This window comes from Humulus lupulus, chromosome X (assembly GCF_963169125.1).
Source record: "Humulus lupulus chromosome X, drHumLupu1.1, whole genome shotgun sequence".
Lineage (NCBI taxonomy): Eukaryota > Viridiplantae > Streptophyta > Magnoliopsida > Rosales > Cannabaceae > Humulus > Humulus lupulus.
Window position 1 is genome coordinate 202080794 of NC_084802.1, and position 18638 is coordinate 202099431.

The following is an 18638-nucleotide window of genomic DNA, read 5'->3' on the forward strand; positions in this document are numbered from 1 at the left end:
AAATCATAGTATGTATGCCGAGCAATAATAGCCATATTCATGCATGCAAATAAGTTCAGATAATGATGGTGGATTCTGCCCTCCTGTGTGGATGACTATCAAGCCAATCCTAATTAAATGAGTGATTAACACTTTGAGGTTCTGATAACCATGCTGGGGCTTTTATCCCAAATCAGATGAGTGCTTAACACTTTGAGGTTCTGATAACCATGTTGGGGCGTGTAGCCCTAATTAGATGAATGACTGGTGTAATGCCCCACGTCACTATGGCTGCTTCCTGGAATGACGACTTGCCATACAAACCAACACGAGTCTTTCCAGCGTGCTTTGTCCTCACTCACACACTTCTTGGGAAAACTTCCCTGGAGGTCACCCATCTTGAGATTACTCCAGGTCAAGCACGCTTACCTTTGGAGTTCTCTAGTGATGGGCTACCGAAAAGAAGATGCATCTTGTTGATATAGGTAGTACCTGTCAATCCATTTAAGCCTTCTTCAACTGTGTAGTCCCATACCTACACAGTCTTAGAATCATCATACTTGACCTTCCCCAGGCGGTGTGGGATTGCACAGCTTTTACCCGGTCTTTCCCCTTACGGATCACAGGATTTTGACTGTCACAACTGGTGAGTAAGTCACTAACTTAAATCAAATGAGTAAGTCACTAACTTAAACCAGATGAGTGATTAACACTTGAGATTCTGATAATCATACTGGGGCTTTTAGCCTATAGCCATGTGACGATGCAGTCACATGGGCCTTCTTGCCCTGACTCTAAGTAACTAGCCATTAGGCTAGACAAGCACTTTTAGTTTTCATCGAACTTGAGGTAGGTCAGGCATTAATGCTCATGTGATTCATTCATTGCTTATGTTGATTAGATCTAATCTTTTCATCTTGTGTTGAACACATCAGTGTCGTTCTTGACTCTTAAGCCAATACCATACGGCTAGTGCCGATTTCTGACTCATGGGTAAGTGCCACACACAAGTAAGCAATGTAACCAGGCATATATCATATGTCAAATATCCAAATGTAGGGCATTCAGCATGCTTACTTAACAATCACTAGAATAATTATGATCATGCACAAATACAGAGACTCAAGCTCTGATCAATCTCATATTCAATATTCATGTCATGCCCTAATCACATGTTTCTCATGCATCACATGCATCACATACTGGGTGAAGTTTTCTTACCTCTGGTTCGAGCGAGAAATAACAAATGAATGACCCTTGAGAACGATCAATCCTTTGATCCCTTAGCGGTCACCTAGTCATAACCAAATATAACTCCCATCAATGAAAATGAGCAATAAAAGGGTCATGACCTAAACCTCACTCCCGGGACCTCGAAACGTACTCAAAAGGTTAGTAGATTCAATCCCGAACCCCCCGAGCCAAAAACCCTCAAAATTTCCCAAAATATGAATCAGGAAAAGTAGGGTAGCGCTACAAGCAGGGTTGAATGGCCCTGGTTAGCGCTGTAGCGCTACAACCAGGGTTTTCAGCCCTGGTTTTTCCCTCCTTCGAATTCTTCATTTCCAACCTTCATGAATTGATTCTAAACTTCACCCAAACTCACAAAAGAACCCAAAACCATATATACAAGTCCTAGGCCTCAAAACCTAGTCAACATTTGCCAAAAACCTCATTGAATCCCCAACTATCTACTTCAAAAACTCAGCTAAAAACTAATAGAAAAATAGAGTACAACCAGAGTTTTAATGGTTAAAAACTTACCTCAAGCTCAGTATATAATCCTCTTCAATGGTGGAACACAACCCTAAGCCCACAAGACTCACTTCCCTAGCTTGATTGCTCAAAGGGAGCTCAAAAATTCAAAGAGAAAAGATGGAGAAATGGTGCACAGGAGAAGAAGAAAACATACTCAGTTTTTGCAAGTTTCTACACCCTTCAATGGTTGATATAATCCATAGGTAAAAAGACAATATTGCCCCTAGGTCATTTAAATCCCTCTAAAGGCTACCAAGGGTAAAACCGTCATTTCCCATCTATCTTGTTAATCATAATTAACACCCTCCAATTCCCGTTATTCCCAATATTCTCAAATGCTAATAAATCATATCCCATTACCCTTTAATTCCCGGTAATGTACTAATCCTCAAATTACCCCAAGACTCACCCCGAGCCCCGAAATTAACCTCGTTCTGACAAAACCGATAACTTGCATTCAAAGATCGTCTCATGCTTAATGGCTTGGAAAAATCCACATTATGATGTGGCCTTATTCAAAATTCACCAACATGCATGAAAATATACAAATTTGCCCTCAACAGGCCAAATTACCAAAATGCCCTTATAATGAAAAATGGACCCATATGCATGCATTTATCATCATATAATAATACAATTCACATAAACATGCATATAATCATTTAATAACATAATAAATCAATTATGGCCCTCCCGGCCTCCTAATCAAGGTTCTAAACCTTATTAGGAAATTTGGGTCATTACATTCCCCATCAAGCCCCAATCGAGCTCATACAACCCCCCAATGAGCCATGTCAAGCTCCTATAGAGCTCATATCTAGCCAGTTCACACATTCAATCTCAAGACCTACCTTGTCCCCCATTGAGCCCCTATCTAGCTGTTATTGAGCTCATATCAAACTCATAGAAAGTCTCATCGAGCTCATATCAAGCCCTTATTGAGCCAGTCAAAACAGAACTTACAATTTTTAAAATAGGATAGAATTTGTTAACATTTTAAATAAATAGCTTACCCCATCATCGATCCACGACCGAGGTGTCTTCCATGTTAGAAACCATGCTAGATCGTGACACCTTGTCTTCACATCCCTCGGAGTCTTGTTGTGGATGTCTCCAAGCATCCACTTACAGAGTGTCCTATTCTGTTTGACATCTGGATTCTTGAAAGGGTCGAGCACCAACGCCTCCTCTGTATCTAGAGTTGCATCAGTCTGAGGTCTCTTCCTCGTTGGATCAGTGTAGTCCTCAAACCACTCTGGCCTGCGTCTTCTCCTCTTAAATTGAACCTCATGCACCTCCTCATGGTTGACAATAGCGACTCCTGGAGTCGCAGCATCAGGTGTCACAAGAATGGTGGGAGGAGTGGTTGGATCAAGTTCAAATTCATCTAGAATATCCAGTGACTTTGAGTCTGAATTTACCCTGGAGTCCCTCGGTCGTTCCTTAATAAATGTCAGGATCTGACTGACTGCATCCATGATCACTGACTGGTTCTTTAGGAGGGTCTCTTATCGACCCTCGACTCTATCCAACCGCTGCATCAACTCTTTGATATCGGCTAGAACGGGGGCTGAGGCTGGGAATGGGGCTGCAGAAGGGGAAGCAGGAAGGGTGGGAACCTCCTCCGCCTCAGGGACAGCATCATCAAAAATATTTGCTGCCTGGGCAACCTGAGAAAATATATCGGCCACTTTTTCAAAATCCATGGCCGCCTCGTCCTTCCCATCAAATTCCTCAGAATCCTAGGCAAGCCTGGGATACAGGGGAACATCTACTGAAGTCAAGGAGCTATAATAATCGACCTTTAATGGTTGGGGCTTCAACAACCGAAGGACGATCAACTGCAAACAACATAAAACATTGATTTAACTCAAATAATCATAAAAGATAAACATATAGCTAAACATAACCGCTTAACATTAATCAAATATAACTTACAGTTCTCTTCGATAACATCGGCGAGAGGACAGACTTGGTGATATACTTATTCTTCCTATGTGACCAACTAAGCATCCTCAAGACCATATTTCCCGAGCTCACAGCAAACTCCGTCGTAAGGTGCTGAATGGCCTTATATGTCCAATACTGTAATGCTGGGTTATAACCATAAAAAGTGCACTTCGACTCCTGTTGGACCTTGGGCACCCTTCTTCTTTTCATAGTTAGCCTTCTGAAGCTGCATGTCCTTCTTACAAGAATTTAATAGCCTCTTGTAAGAGAACTTCCCCCATGGATAGTTGAAGAAGTAGTCTATGTCGTCGACCATCTTCAATATATCTCGCTATATATTCAACTTTCCCTCTATGGCATTTAGAACCCCCTCAACCAATAAACAGAGACCCAATTTGTACACATCTTTGACCACAGTACAAGTTTTGAAAGTATTTTCCAACTGTAGGAGCTTTACTTTCTCAACATCGTTGAAATACTCATTTATCAAGTGGTCACTGCTCAAACGTTCATCCATCTCTACTTGTGACAGTGCAAACTAAAATTCAACCCCATCACCAGAGCAAACTCTTCCACACCGAATCTACAGGACTTGGAACCCAAAAAGAAATGCACCTCGTTTTCTTTTTGACTTTCTATTTTCCTCAACATTAGCTCATGTACCAAAACTCCTAAGAAATGAAACTTTGAAGCCAATAAGAACTGCTTGAAAAGGGATTCCTTAGCCATTTCTATCAGGCCAAGGTCCACAAACCTTTTCTTAATATCAACCAAAGTCCTACCATCCCTATATGTTACTCGGCCAAGAAAGTGTTCTTGAAACGGAACAAGCAACTTCTACAACTGCATCGACACATGAAAATAATTGGTCAGAAAACAAAATGTTAAACATAATCTGGCAAAAATTAAAAATATATATATAAGAAAACTGAAGTAAACACTGTCATCGAGCCACTATCAAGAAACCATCAAGCCTATCGAGAAAATCATAATCTGTCTACATAAAGAACCATCGAGCATGCATTGAGCTACAATCGATCCCATCGAACAACATTATCCCTAAAACTATATAGACTATCGAGAATCCTATCGAGCTCTTATCGAGCCTGTTTTATACTCATCCTATCGAGCTCACATCGAGCAATTTATACTCATCCCATCGAGCTCATATTGATCTCCTATCGAGCTTCTATCCAAGCATTCATACTACCCATATCGAGCATACTATTGAGCTACCATCGAACCTATTGAGCCTCTGTCGAGCTCATATCAAGCCTATCGAACCCATTTTATCTAAAACCACAGACCTATCGAGAAATTTATATCATTCTATCGAGCTCCTATCGAGCTTCTATCCAAGCATTCATATTACCCCATCAAGCCCCTATCGAGTTACCATCGAACCTATCGAGCCACTGATTCACACCCAGAAAAAAAAAAACCACAAATTTGACGAACCCATTCCGCACATCACAAATTCAATATGCATTTCGCTTAAAAATATATTTGGGTTCGAGATCTAACATTTGCTTGTCACCGTGGGAGGAAAAATGCGTCGTGGGTCTCGAATTCGAAGGGAATGAGTCGTTGTGGTGGGGCTCGACGGGGGTTGGGGCTCTTCGGGATTTTGGGGTTTTTGTTAGGTTTGAGAGAGAGATTGAGAGAGAGAAATCAAGAGTGTAGAGAGAGAAATGATAGTTTCATTTTTTTTTTGGTGTAAAAATGAAAGGGGTGTTTTTAGTAGATGGGGAATGTTTAATATCAAATTGAAAGAGTGAATAATTGTGGTATTTTTTTGTAAGAAGAGAGACTATTATACATAAATTATGAAATATCCCCTCTGTATTGGTCTTTTTTGTTTGGTCTACATTTGCATTATATCGAGTCTGACTATTTTACTTTGATCACTACTTTCTACAAGCGACCCACGTGTTGTAATGAGTTAAGATCATTATTAGAGGATATTGCAAGTTTACTTACTAATTTGTCAAAGTATTCCTAATTTGTATTTGATGTTCGACCAATAAGGATGCTTATAGATTAATTGTGCACCTCCCAAAATTAATTAATAACTTGTATGGATGAAAAAAAAAATTCATCTTTTATAATCGATGTATTACACTATCATTATTTTCAATGAAAATGATCATTGTTAAAAAAAAATCAATTATTTCTCCTCAAGCAAAACAAAATCAATAATTTGTTATAAAAAAACTTTGCCTTTGATTAACATATCTTATAAGGGAAATAAATAAATAGAAATAATAATAACAATAGATGCTGAATGAATAGTAAAGAATCATTTGACAAATTTACTCGATTACTTTCGAATTCCACTTGCACTCTTAGTAAAAGCTTACTTCACCAAATCGGTTTCTTAGTTTAGCTTTTAGTGTGCGACTTGCTTTATTTACTCCACGAATCTCACTCGCCAACTCTCTCTACTACTATCACAAACAAAACCCTCCCTTTCGTTTCTGGATCGGATCTAGAACAAGAAGCAGATCCAAAATGGGCTCTGTTTCTTTGAAAATTGGAGATGGAACGGCCAGATTCAAGAGAGCTACGCTTTGTTCTTCAGCGGTTAACATTCTTATGCTTCTCTCCGTCGTTACCACAAATCTCTTTGCTCTCTACGCCTTTACTTACTCCCCAAAAGACAACCAAACCAACCATCTTCTTCCCCATGCTCACCACAAGAACATTTCTCTCATATCGGAGGAAGTTTCTCTGATTATGAGAGAGATCGATTCCTCGCAAAAGAAGTTGGCCCAGATGGAGAAAGAGCTTCTCGGCTACGACACCATCGATCTCTCCAGACCCAACATTGCCAACGAGCTTAAGCTCTTCCTCCAGCACCACCAGCTTCCTCTTGGCAAAGATTCAAGAACTGGGATCACTGAAATGGTGGCTTCTGTTGGCCATACCTGTGAGAAATCTACTGACTTGCTGTCTCAGTACATGAGTTACAAGGTCGCTGGTCCTTGTCCAGACGATTGGAGCCTTGCCCAGAAGTTAATTTTGCGTGGATGTGAACCTTTACCTAGAAGGAGATGCTTTGCCAAGTCAATTTCTAAGGTGGGTCTCAGTCCTTTTCCCTTTTCCCTTTGGAAACCTGTCTCTGACAAGATTGTAACTTGGAGTGGTCTTGGCTGTAAGAATTTTAATTGTTTGAACAGCAAAAAGTTAAGTAGAGAATGTTCTGGTTGCTTTGATTTAGTCAATAGTTCTGAGAATCAGAAGTTTGTTAAGACTAAAAGTAAGAATGATTTTCTCATTGACGATGTTTTAGCCTTGGGATATGGAGGAATCAGAATAGGCTTCGATATTGGAGGTGGGTCTGGTTCCTTTGCCGCTAGGATGGCAGAGAAGAATGTGACTGTGATCACTAACACTTTGAATATCGATGCCCCATTTAGTGAATTCATTGCTGCAAGAGGGATTTTTCCATTGTACCTGAGTTTGGATCACAGGTTCCCTTTCAACGACAACGTGTTTGACTTAGTCCACGCCGGGAGTGGATTGGATGTTGGGGGCAAACCAGAAAAGTTGGATTTCATAATGTTTGACCTGGACCGGATTATGAGACCTGGGGGTTTGTTTTGGTTAGATAACTTTTACTGTGCTAATGATGAAAAGAAAAAAGCTTTGACCAGGCTGATTGAGAAGTTTGGATACAAGAAGCTGAAATGGGTGGTTGCAGAGAAGGTAGATGGATCAGGCTCGGGGAAATCTGAGGTCTATTTGTCTGCTGTTTTTCAAAAGCCTCCTAGAGTATGATGGTAGATCTTCTGGAAAACTTCAGGATGTAAACCATTTGGTTACTACATATCTAGGTTAGTTGACACAGGATTTGTCTGGTTTATTGTTTTGGTTATCCTCTCATGGCATTCCTTGAAAGCAAAAATAAGTGCATAATTTATTATTTCTGTGACTGCAAATTAGCGAGTGATAATTGCCACTGTGTTTAGCAATTTAGAGCTGTTCAATCTCTGATATTGTGATTCATGTGCTTTAGGGTATTTTGAAGTGAATTTACTCATTTGTTACCTGTGTTTTTTAAAAGTATCGTTTTGGTAGTTCTGTTTTCAATAATGCTTATATAGTATCTGTATTTTAAAATCATACATATTTGATACTCTAAACTCATATTTGATAAATAAAATTTTGTCAATATGACCAAACTATCATTAGTTATATGTAATTAAGTAATAAAATTTAAATTTAAAATTCATATAATTAAGAGCAGTTTGATTAAATTGATAAATTTTTATTAATTAAATTTGAGTTTATGGTACTAAATATATACGATTTCAAAATACGGAGTACCAAATTAGTATTATTGTAAATATAGGGTACCAAAATAATACTTTACAAAAACACAAGGTAATTACCTACCCTATTTTTAATGAATGAACGAGATATATAGTGTATTCTTGAATTAGTTCTGCCAAGTTATATGATTTTTGTCTATTTCTCGTTAGTATTCAACTCATCAATTCTCTAATTTCAGCTAAAGAATCTTAGTGCATAATTGTTTTCATTGGCCAAACACTTGTTCTCATCCTGGGTTAATTTTCTTTATCTTTTTTTGCTGAAAAAAAAATCCAAGTGAATCGTTTGCTGGCTTTCTAATCTTAAATCACTTCAAATTTTAATTGCGAGTAGTATAGGAAGCTAAAGGGGTTTTCTTTTCTCCATATTATTTTCTGATAGGATCTAGTGCTTTTTTCTTTCTCTCCTTGTGTTGGATTGTTGAGCTAAAAATGTATTTGAATTTTATTGCTTAATGTCAGATCATTTTGGCTGTAAATGTAATTTATTATGCAATGTGTTGTGTCACATTGCTAGAGCTTGACATACATTGATGACAATACTCCTACTTGGGCTTGGAGAGGGTTAACAAATATTAATGTCAAGGGCTGGAATGGCTATTCAGAGACAATTCTTCAGCTTTAAGAGGACTATGTGTAGAGATGGATTAGACAATAGACACGATTGGGTGTTCTTTATAGCTTTGTAGTTACACAAATGCACAATAGTAGTGTTCAAAGAGATTGCATGTGAATTTAAATAGGGTAAGTAGGAATTTCCCCCCTGAACTATAGCCTTTATATAGTTTTGCCCCTGTTGCAAAATTTAAGCTACGCATATACCTAATCGCAATGAAGTAATATTCGATAAATCTTATTATTGTCCCACGAAGAATAAATTATCAATTACCAATAATTAATTTCTAATATATATTTGGTTAACAAAAACTTGATTATTTTTTTCTAGAATTTAAAAGAACATAAACATAAATAAAAATAACAAAAGTTTAACACTGAAAATAAAGAAACAAAAGAGAATTAACTATTTCATTAATGCTATATGACTCTTCTGTCTCCTTTACTATTTCATTAATGCTATATCTCATAATCACTCTTCTTCTTATTAAGATAGCAAGTTTACAAAAGCATTTTATATTCAGATTAAGATATATAAAATTCGCCCTAGATATGAATTTTCTATATTTCTATGACAAACTCACATATAAGAAGCATTAAGATCACAAACTTAAAATCTACATAAATTATATTGATACTCGTTCAGTATTAAAATCTATGTCCAATCAATTATAGTATGTTTAAATCTTACCTTTCAGATTTTGACTCAAACTCATGGATTATGTAAAAGATGGCCAATCAATCACATATAATAAACACTAATTGAAATGATCTCAAAGAAGAAAGGAATATAAACTTTGCATTAAATCATAGTAAAGTTTCAAGAGATTTAATTAAAAACCCTAAGAATAAAATTAGTTCATCAACATGGCAAAGAAATCCATAATACTAGAGTTTAACAGAAAGAAAATTTAAAGAAGAAGAAAAATAAATGTAGATTCAATCTCTAAAATTGCTCCAAAATGTTCTCCTTGCCTCCTTCCTTGTTTTCTGTCCCTCTTTTTCTTTTTCCATAATGTTCTTTTTTAAAGCTCTTTCACCCTAATTTTTCTTGTTAAAATTCACAATTGCCCTTATTTTCAAAACGCGTACGAACACAAACGACGCGGCTCAGTTTTCATGCACCGCAGCCCTAGCACAATAGCCCCAATCAGGGAGCCTCTAACTTCGATTGCGCCGCAGCCCAGCATTCTTGCACCGCGGCTCAGCATTTAAATGCTGCAACTCAAAATACAAAGGTATAACAGTCTTTCCGACTATGTTAGCGTCGCGGCTCAGCTTCAAGAGCCGGACTCAAAATAGCTCATTTTTGAAAAAAAAAAAAATCAACATTTTAAGCTTCCTTGCAACCCTTGATCTCTTCTAAAGTGCCCCAACATGACCAAACACCATTTAACGCAAGAAATTCGTCGTTTATCTTTGGATTAGCCCTTAGTTACACCACATCCACACCAACCCTTGAGTAATCACTAAAACCTAAAAACACACAAAACATAAGCATAATTCTGCACCAAAACAACTTAAAAGATTAAAAACACACCCTTAAAACCTACTCTAAAACAGTACTAAAATAGACTTATCACCCCCTGAACTTTTTTTCGTTGCAAAAATTCTCCTGAACTATAACAACTATTGCAAATGTGCCTCTTATATTGCATTTCGTTCAATTTTTAAACAATTTGCTCATGTAGCACTGATGTTGTGCTAATATGACAAGATCCGACAGTCCTAACAGGCAAATACATACATACATAATGATATAATGACAATTTTTGAAAATATGTATGTGCATTTTTAGAACTAATTTTTGTATGTTTAGCGTCAATAAACTCGATTTCAACTAACTTCTGTTAGTTAAACAGACCATTGTACTGTAACTATGCATGTGACATGTGACTACATAGAAACTTGCTTAAAAAATGAATAGAATGTAACAAAAAGAGCATGTTTGCAATAATTTTTCATAATTCTGGGAGCATTTTTGCCACAAAAAATAGTTCATGAGCAAAACTCAACAAGAGTTATAGTTTAAGGGAAAAATTGTTATTTGTCCATTTAAATATCATTTATCCATAGTGTAACAGTTTGAATATCTTGAGCCTTTGGTTAGTAAAACCAAATTTGCACCATCTTTTAGGGCTTGTTTTGGGCAAATGGGGTTTGCTACCAAAATTTTTATGAAATCTCATAAATTTAAGAGCAAGAAATTTGGAACATGACCTAAACTGAATTGCCTTTAAAATATTTTTTAGCGTAGCCTACAGTGTGCTGCCGCAGTAAATTTAGTTTAGAATCCATGTGACTAGAGTTAATGCATGCGCAAGAGTTTTTTTTTCATAAACGACAACAAACTCTACTATACTAAACACAGGTTACCTCATATCAATAGTCTCAGATACTGCGGTCTGCTGATTAACAATGTCAGTTGGTCATACTACATACATCAAATCCACCTAAATATAAAAGCTACTACATTAGAAGTCTTCGTGTAACAAGTCTCTAAAGCCAGGCCGTTGGGCCAATTCCTTGCATTGCAGCATTGTTGGGAAGCTTCAGTCAGCCCCTCTTCACTCATCTGCAACAACATTAGTACTCGTGTAAACTCAGGCACGGCCAACTTCCGTAACGGGGGCGTTAATTCCTTGCATTGCAGCACTGTTGAGAAGCTTCATTCCCTCCTCACTCATCTGCTGAACTTCAGAAGGTGAAAGAATACGAATGCAGCGAACACAGCCGACAAATTCCCTGCAAGGGAAGTATGGTCACGAAACAATCAATCGACATTGCTTAAAACCTCAAGTTTATCAAATGACATAGCTTTAATAAGACAGAGGACATACTCCCAAGGGTCATCACCAACAAGCAGGACGTCGTTTTCATAATCCACATAAACTAATTTCCATCTTGAGCCTCTTGGATCATTAAGCAGCCCTTCAAGTCCAAACATGCATTCAATTGCAGAGCATAGTTCGTCATAGTTCTTAAAACTCGACACATCAATAGACCTCCCAACGGATCCCGTCTTCTGGACCTGTCGCAAGCAAAATTAAACGCAAATCATTAGGTGAGTAGACAACAATAACCAACCTCAACCACCATGGCAACATGAAGAAAGTGAAGGGCTAAATCGTTATAAGAAGTCAGAATAAACTATAAACCTTCGTATAAGTTCGCACTGGTGGAACTACTTGTTGCCAAGAATTGTTATTCTGCAAAAGGCTGCACTCATCAAGATCAACATTGCTTGATGATGTCCCACCAGAGTTATCTTGGATGTCTTGACGGGAGAAAGCCTGAGAGTCTCCTAGGCTCGCTGTAGTTATCTGAGACTGAACATCTTGGCTTGTGCTGAAGTTCCCTACTAAACAGTCTGAGGGGTTCTGAAAATCAACATTCTTCAATGTAGAAAACTCATCCAAAATTGTGCTTGAAGCAGAAGGGTCGACCGCTAGACTTACACCGTTACTGCCATCAATATTTGGACAACCATAGATCCCACTTTGGTTGTTGCTCTCATCTGACAAGTCTTTTATATTGCTCGAGTTAGTTAGAGAACTAAAATTGCATGGTTCTTGATGAGCGAATGAAGTGAGATGCTCTGCTTGAACTTTTAGGTTATTATTATCCCACACATCTTGCCCCATTGAAGGTAGAGGAAGATTATGTGCTTCAGAAAAAGCCGAAGAGTCTTGGAAACCAAAACCAGGTAAAGACCCAGGAGACCTAAGAATCCCAGCAGAGTAAGGGTGGCAGGAAGAGTAATACATACATTCATCAGGGTCTAGGGACGGTAGTGAAACATTTGTGTTGTTCATGTCAGATGGGTTTAGGTCAGTTTGTTGGGAGAGATAGATCAATGAATCCAACTGTGGCTGCATGCCCCACTGATTAGCTTGCAGTTGGACTGGGCCCTGATTCTGGTTGAAGTGAGTCAACTGGCTAACCAGGCTCTGTGAACTAACCAGCCCAGTAGCCAATTTCTCCTCGCTGCTATGAACAGTTGATGAAGTCAACTGGCTTAACTGATCTGTAGATAACTCAGTTTCTACCTTTGTCTTTTCAGTATTTATAACTCTCCCAACTTTCTGGTTATCAAGTTTGGCTGCAGTATTGAAGTTTTTATGTAGATTTCCATTAGGAGATGAATTCATGTTTGAGACACCAGATTGGTCCAGGGTTGATTGAGGAGGGTTCATTTCATTTTGTTGAAGAGATGAACCTTCTGAACAAATAACCTGATCTTTTTGATTGAGAGTTGTCTGCATGAGCTTCACATCTCGCATTGGATCTGCTATGGCCATTGCTGATTCTTGTTGTAAAGAAGATAAAGTTCCCGGGTAGTTAACAAGTTGCGGTTTAAGTAGCATCTTGATCAGTTGTTCCGAATATAGATTCGAAATCCCGTATGGAAGAAGATCGCCATTCCCATTTTCAGGACCCCGGTTAAAAGGTCTTTTTATCATATTTCCCCAGTCAGTGTCTGCCAAAATCAGCAAAGAAATTATCGTGAAAAAAAAACTCCACAACGTTTGGCATGCTAAAAATAAAACAAGAAAAATAAACTTTACCCAAAAATCCAGAATGAAATGGTCGCTTAAGACCTGAAGTCAGAGAAGGAAAAATAAAGAGACTCTCTGGAGTCTCAATGTCCCAAGAGCTAACCCTGTTCTGTTTATCACAGCACCCTGGCTCATCCCACTCTACCTGTTAATCAAAATGGATAAATGAGGTTAACAGTCGAACTGTCAAAGCAGACAAAAAAACTCACTAGATTCCATTCTTAATATGAAGACCATCAAACCAAAAACTCAAGGATTCGTTGGACTTTCAACGAAAAATCATTCACCTGAAGATTTCTCCATTTGGAGCCAGGCCACCTCAGTGGATCCAGCTCACTAATGCCAACTATAGTTCCCATGTATCTGCAGTGACCATCAAAAAACATTATTAAGCCCAGCTCTTTCTTTTAGTACATTATTCCAACCCAAAAACCATATACTATAGATAGAAAGGATACATTACTCATGCAAGCCAAGTCCGAAAATTACCTGCGCTTACCCGACTCCTCTGTCTCAAACATCATACCAAACCTCATGCCAACAGAGAGCTGTGTAGCATATACAGCTTTCCTGAATCTTGTCAAGGGGATCACAAACTCGGCAGGACACGCCCTACACTTATGCCGAGTACAGCACAGTTAGATGGAAAAACTAAAAGAAAAAGCAGAATGGAAACAGAAGCGACAGAGAAACCGCATATGAAGAGAAAGAAACCTGGGATTGTAGAATATGGTAAAAGGGCTGCGGTTAGCAGCAGCATGAGCGGCGGCAGCAAGGACACCAATGTGCATGCTATCAGCAGATAAAACCGACGATGGCAGTGTCGACTGCTGACGATTTGCTCTCCTAATCCCGACCATTAATTGTGATTTTTCATCCCTTATGTTTGACAATAACAAAACAGTAACACGATTAAGACATGAAAACATAAACAACTGTCATACAAAAACATACGAGTGTATGAAACAAATACGAGTGTAAAGAATTTACCTGATAAACAAAACAGAGTCCCCTGCTCTAAGCCTCTTTGCCCCAACGAACAAACTCCATCCCGTTGTGAGAAGGTGCCGCTTTGGCTGACCTACATAAAAGAAACATAATGGATTACTCTCTAGAAAATAGAAGAAAAAGCAAAGCATGTGTATTATAACATAAGAGACAATTCCTTTCCAAGCAAACTCACCTCGGTATATATGGCGAAATGTCCAGGTGTTCTCGTGTAAGTCTCGCACTACAAGTTCTTGATTTGGTGGTTGCATTGTATAATCCTGGAACAATTGTTTACATCATCAAAATTAGAACGTGTGAGTATGACTTCTTCTACGTATAACATCACAAGTGATGATAATGTTAGTATTCAAAGCTTCTCAATAAAAACTGTAAGAGGCTCACCAACGGAGGGAAGAGTTTCTCTGCAGCCCTTCGCGGAACTGAGAATCCACCATGGGTGCTTGTATCACTTGCAGTTAAAGTTTTGCAGAAAAACTCACTTGGATGTTTACTGGGCTTCAGTCCAAAATCTGGAACCGGGAACACATCCTTTTCCTAATGTAGAGTTTGAAATGAAGGTTAAAACTTAAATGGATGTAAACAAATGAGTATACATCTGTTCTGTATTTGTTTTACGTGAATAGTAGTGGTACGAGAAAAGAGCTTACGGAGTTCACTGGTTGAAGACTCATTTGAGCATAGATCTCATCTGTTTCTCTGTCTGCCTATCAAAATATTAAAGCCCAGGATATTATAAGAATCAAAAGAAAACAAAAAATAATATAAGCTCGTATATGTATCAGCATACACATTACTTTTGAATAATTATTAGAAACACTTACATGTAGCGTGACATTCTGAACTTGGCATAGCAACTGAGAAGGGAGATTTGGATAGTTTGGAATTTGTGACGTTGCCAATCTTTTAGTCGAAACTGCCACCTGTTCAAGCATATAAATTTCAACATTTTCATCCTTGCATCAATATTATTCCATTATCAGAACAGCAAATTCACTGATTTACACTTCATCTAAAAGTCCAAACACAGAACTAAGGCATTGCAAGCCTTAAAACTCGCAGTAGAATCTATATGGCCGATCAAATTGCAAAAGATTGGTAGAATTAGTAAGAACTTAGCACATGTACAATTGTAACATAATATACCATGAAGTAATACTGTAAATTTACTACGTAAAAAATAAATAAAAACAATGTTTCAGTTTAAAATGAGAAGAGAAGAGTGGTCAAAAGTGTTTCAAAACAAATAAATGTTACCTGCTCGCTATGTCCTTGAGGGAAGTAATAGACAAGACTTCCTACTTGAGGCAAAGAAACAAGCGGGCCAGCGCAGGCGTGCCATAACTCTGAACTTATGGACTTCCGAGACCCTGAAAATGAAACCAAAAAACTAAGAAATTCTTCACAAAATATGCATGATTAATAGGAAAGATCTAGAAGAAGAAGAAAAAAAGCAAAGCTTTAATAGAGCAGAGAATGCAAGGAACATACCATTTTGATCCTGCATTTCTTTCAACAACTTCATCTCCTCAAGTAGATTTGTGGATGCTCCAGCTACCAACACTCCATTTTTAATCTTTTCCTCCACAGAACTCATCTTGTTTATTGGCTCCTCTGTATTTTTAAACGAAAAAACTCGTGAATAAACGTCTTCATTCGATACAAAAAGAAAAACCCAGAAACTTGGCTCCGAAACGACACCCCCCGCCAAGAAATAGCCTCATATTTGAGATAAATGAATCCAAAACAAAACAAAGAACTCAGATGACCAATATTTGTTGAGAGAAATGGGAAATTACGACTGACCCATGTCTCCAAATTCCATATTCTCCGAGAAAACGAGAACAGAGAATCCAACCAGAGACACTAAAGCAGAAGAGAAAGCAAGCCCCACTTTCTCTCCTCGCAGGGCCAGAATCCAACCAAACTGAAGGAACAAAACCTGCAAAAAGGGTCTGTAAAGATCTTTTTCTCTCTAAGGGTGGGGCTTTGGCTCATGCTCATCAACTAAAAACCAAACCCCATCACTTTGCATCAAAGCACGCGGACCAAAGCATAAGTAGCCTCTCTCTCTCTCAAATAATCGAGTACTTGTTTTTATCCTCCAAAAGAAACCGACCTTTCGATGAACCAACTCATCATACCGATTCCTTGGGTGTTCTCTCTCTCTCTATATCAACAAAATTGAAAAATACCCTCCACTCTATTACTCATCAGTTATCTCCTCTCTCTTTCTCTCGCTCTATCTTGAAGGAAAAACTTTCTCTTTCTCTGTCTTAGTTTTTGCTTTGAAACTGGAGAGAAATACTCTTATCCTGCGCCACACTTCCTGTACTGTAGAAGGGCCTCTTATTTCATTGTTTCTAAATTTTAATTTTGCAGCTTTAAGCAGTTGTGTGAGATCAGAAAAACAAAAAGTAATTCTACAATTTTTTTTGTATAATCATTTCGATGAAATATTTATAATTTTTTTTTTTACAAAAAAAAAAAGCAGAGCAAAACCAGGTGAACACGAAAAACAGTACAGTAAGCTCCAACAGAGACGAGAGAGAGAAAGCTCCTTTTAAGAAGGAAAAATATATGTATCAAAGTTCAAGTCTTGAAGTATTGGAGAATCCAAAAGTAAGAATGTCAAGGTGGCGCATTTTAGCACGTGGATTACGAGGATTTGCAGGGTTCTCTTTCTTGATATCTTTTTATTATTATTATTATTCGTTATTGTTTTCACCTGCTCTATTTACCAAAAGCGTGACCCTTTTTTTTTTCTTTTTTGTACGATTTTTTTTTAATAAAAATTAATTTAAAACAGTAAAAGAGTACTTTCTATAATATTATAGCATACGAAATTTGACCGATCGTCGTCACGCGTGCAGTTCACGACAAAAACAAAACTGGGAACTTCAGCTAAACCATTGTTGACACGTGTCACCACCTTGTCTGATCAATCGCGGCGCCGTTTCTGCTTTTTACACAAATTGTTGTGGCTCCCACCTTCTTCTTCTTCTTCTTCTTCACCCAAAAATATATAATTATTTAAAATTTTAATTAATAAATAAATATTCAATACAAGAGACAAACTGCTGAGCTGGTTTGAGAGCTTCGGATCTTGGGATCGTTTTTTAGTGCTTTCCTTATCTTATAACCAAAAATATAAAACTCATTCTTATAACAATTTAATTAATTAATTAATACACCATAAAATTGTCACCCTTCAACAAGCTATACTCTCCAACTATCGTTTGGTATATTATTTTCTGTTAACATCCTTACTTATCCAAAAATATATATAAATTATCTTGATTTTGCCGATCATATTATTTTCAATATTATAAAAAAAAAGTTATTATAACAAGTAACCGAGCAAAATTGGGAAGGCAGTAATTTTATTGATTTTTTTATCCTTTATATTTTGGGAAAATTACAAATAGTATGGTAATTTAAAAAAAGTTTGATTTATATGGTAATTTAAAATAATTACTAAAATACGGTTGGTTTATATATAAACAGTGGTATGTTTTCCAATCAACTATAAATATTTCATTATATTTTCTTTTATATTGTGATAGAATTAAATTATTTATATTAGATATAATAATTGAATATAAACACATCTTGATGGGGGTTTTTATTGACTTTCAATATTTGAATATTAGTATATATGTATATATAATATTCTTAATTTTTTTTTTGTCTTTTTGTGTCCATTTTTAATTAAAATTCAAGCTTAACAAATAATATAATAATAAAAGTGATAGCTATTATATTCAATAAAATAGATTAATTTATTTTTATTTAAAAAGAATGTATTTATTAATATTAAAATAAATATTTATACAAGTTACAATATGCTGTTAATTAAAATTAATATTAATAACTATATGTTACAATATATAGTTAAAGATAATCACAATATTCTTATTCTTTATAAAAATATTATATATATTTTTTAAATCATAGCTAGTCAAGTCTCAACACTCAATGTTAAACCAAAATCATAATATAATCCAAGTTTCAAGTTTTGTTACAAAAATATATTTAAAGTTAAAAAATTAGTTTTGTAAATCTTTGTAATAATCATGTTAAATAAATTTATAAATAATTATGTAAATGTGAGTTACAAAAATAAACTTTTTAGTTGTGAAATTAGTTTTGTAAATTGTTGTTATAAAAATGTAAAACTTGTTTAAAAAAAAATATTGTATTTCACCACTACATTCAATAAAGTGTTTTATAAATAATGAATATCTTAAATTTGTATTTTTAAGTTGTATAGCATAAATATGATGATTCATGTAATTTTTTGGTACAATATTGTAATAATATAAAAAAATATAATATTTTTATATATATTTTGTTTATGATTTCTTAACTATAAAATATTTTCGTAAATATTAGTTACAAAAATATCTTTCTTAGTTGTAAAACTAGATTTGTA

General features: G+C 36.5%; 2 protein-coding genes across 2 annotated transcripts; one reads left to right on the forward strand and one right to left on the reverse strand.

Annotated features, from left to right (window-relative positions):
* The first annotated feature begins 6061 nt into the window (after positions 1–6061).
* On the forward strand, positions 6062–7736 carry LOC133803736 (probable methyltransferase At1g29790). Its single transcript, XM_062241849.1, has one exon. It carries the CDS (start codon positions 6199–6201, stop codon positions 7465–7467), a length of 1269 nt encoding a protein of 422 aa, XP_062097833.1. The 5' UTR covers positions 6062–6198; the 3' UTR covers positions 7468–7736.
* A 3212-nt stretch (positions 7737–10948) lies between these two features.
* On the reverse strand, positions 10949–16744 carry LOC133803735 (auxin response factor 5). Its single transcript, XM_062241848.1, has 15 exons — positions 16010–16744; positions 15695–15817; positions 15461–15573; positions 15028–15126; positions 14854–14910; positions 14588–14740; positions 14379–14463; positions 14186–14276; positions 13910–14074; positions 13685–13807; positions 13483–13558; positions 13205–13340; positions 11795–13116; positions 11477–11667; positions 10949–11381 (listed from the first exon to the last, which is right to left on the reverse strand). Exons 1-15 carry the CDS (start codon positions 16026–16028, stop codon positions 11240–11242), a joined length of 2895 nt encoding a protein of 964 aa, XP_062097832.1. The 5' UTR covers positions 16029–16744; the 3' UTR covers positions 10949–11239.
* Between the last annotated feature and the right edge of the window lie 1894 nt (positions 16745–18638).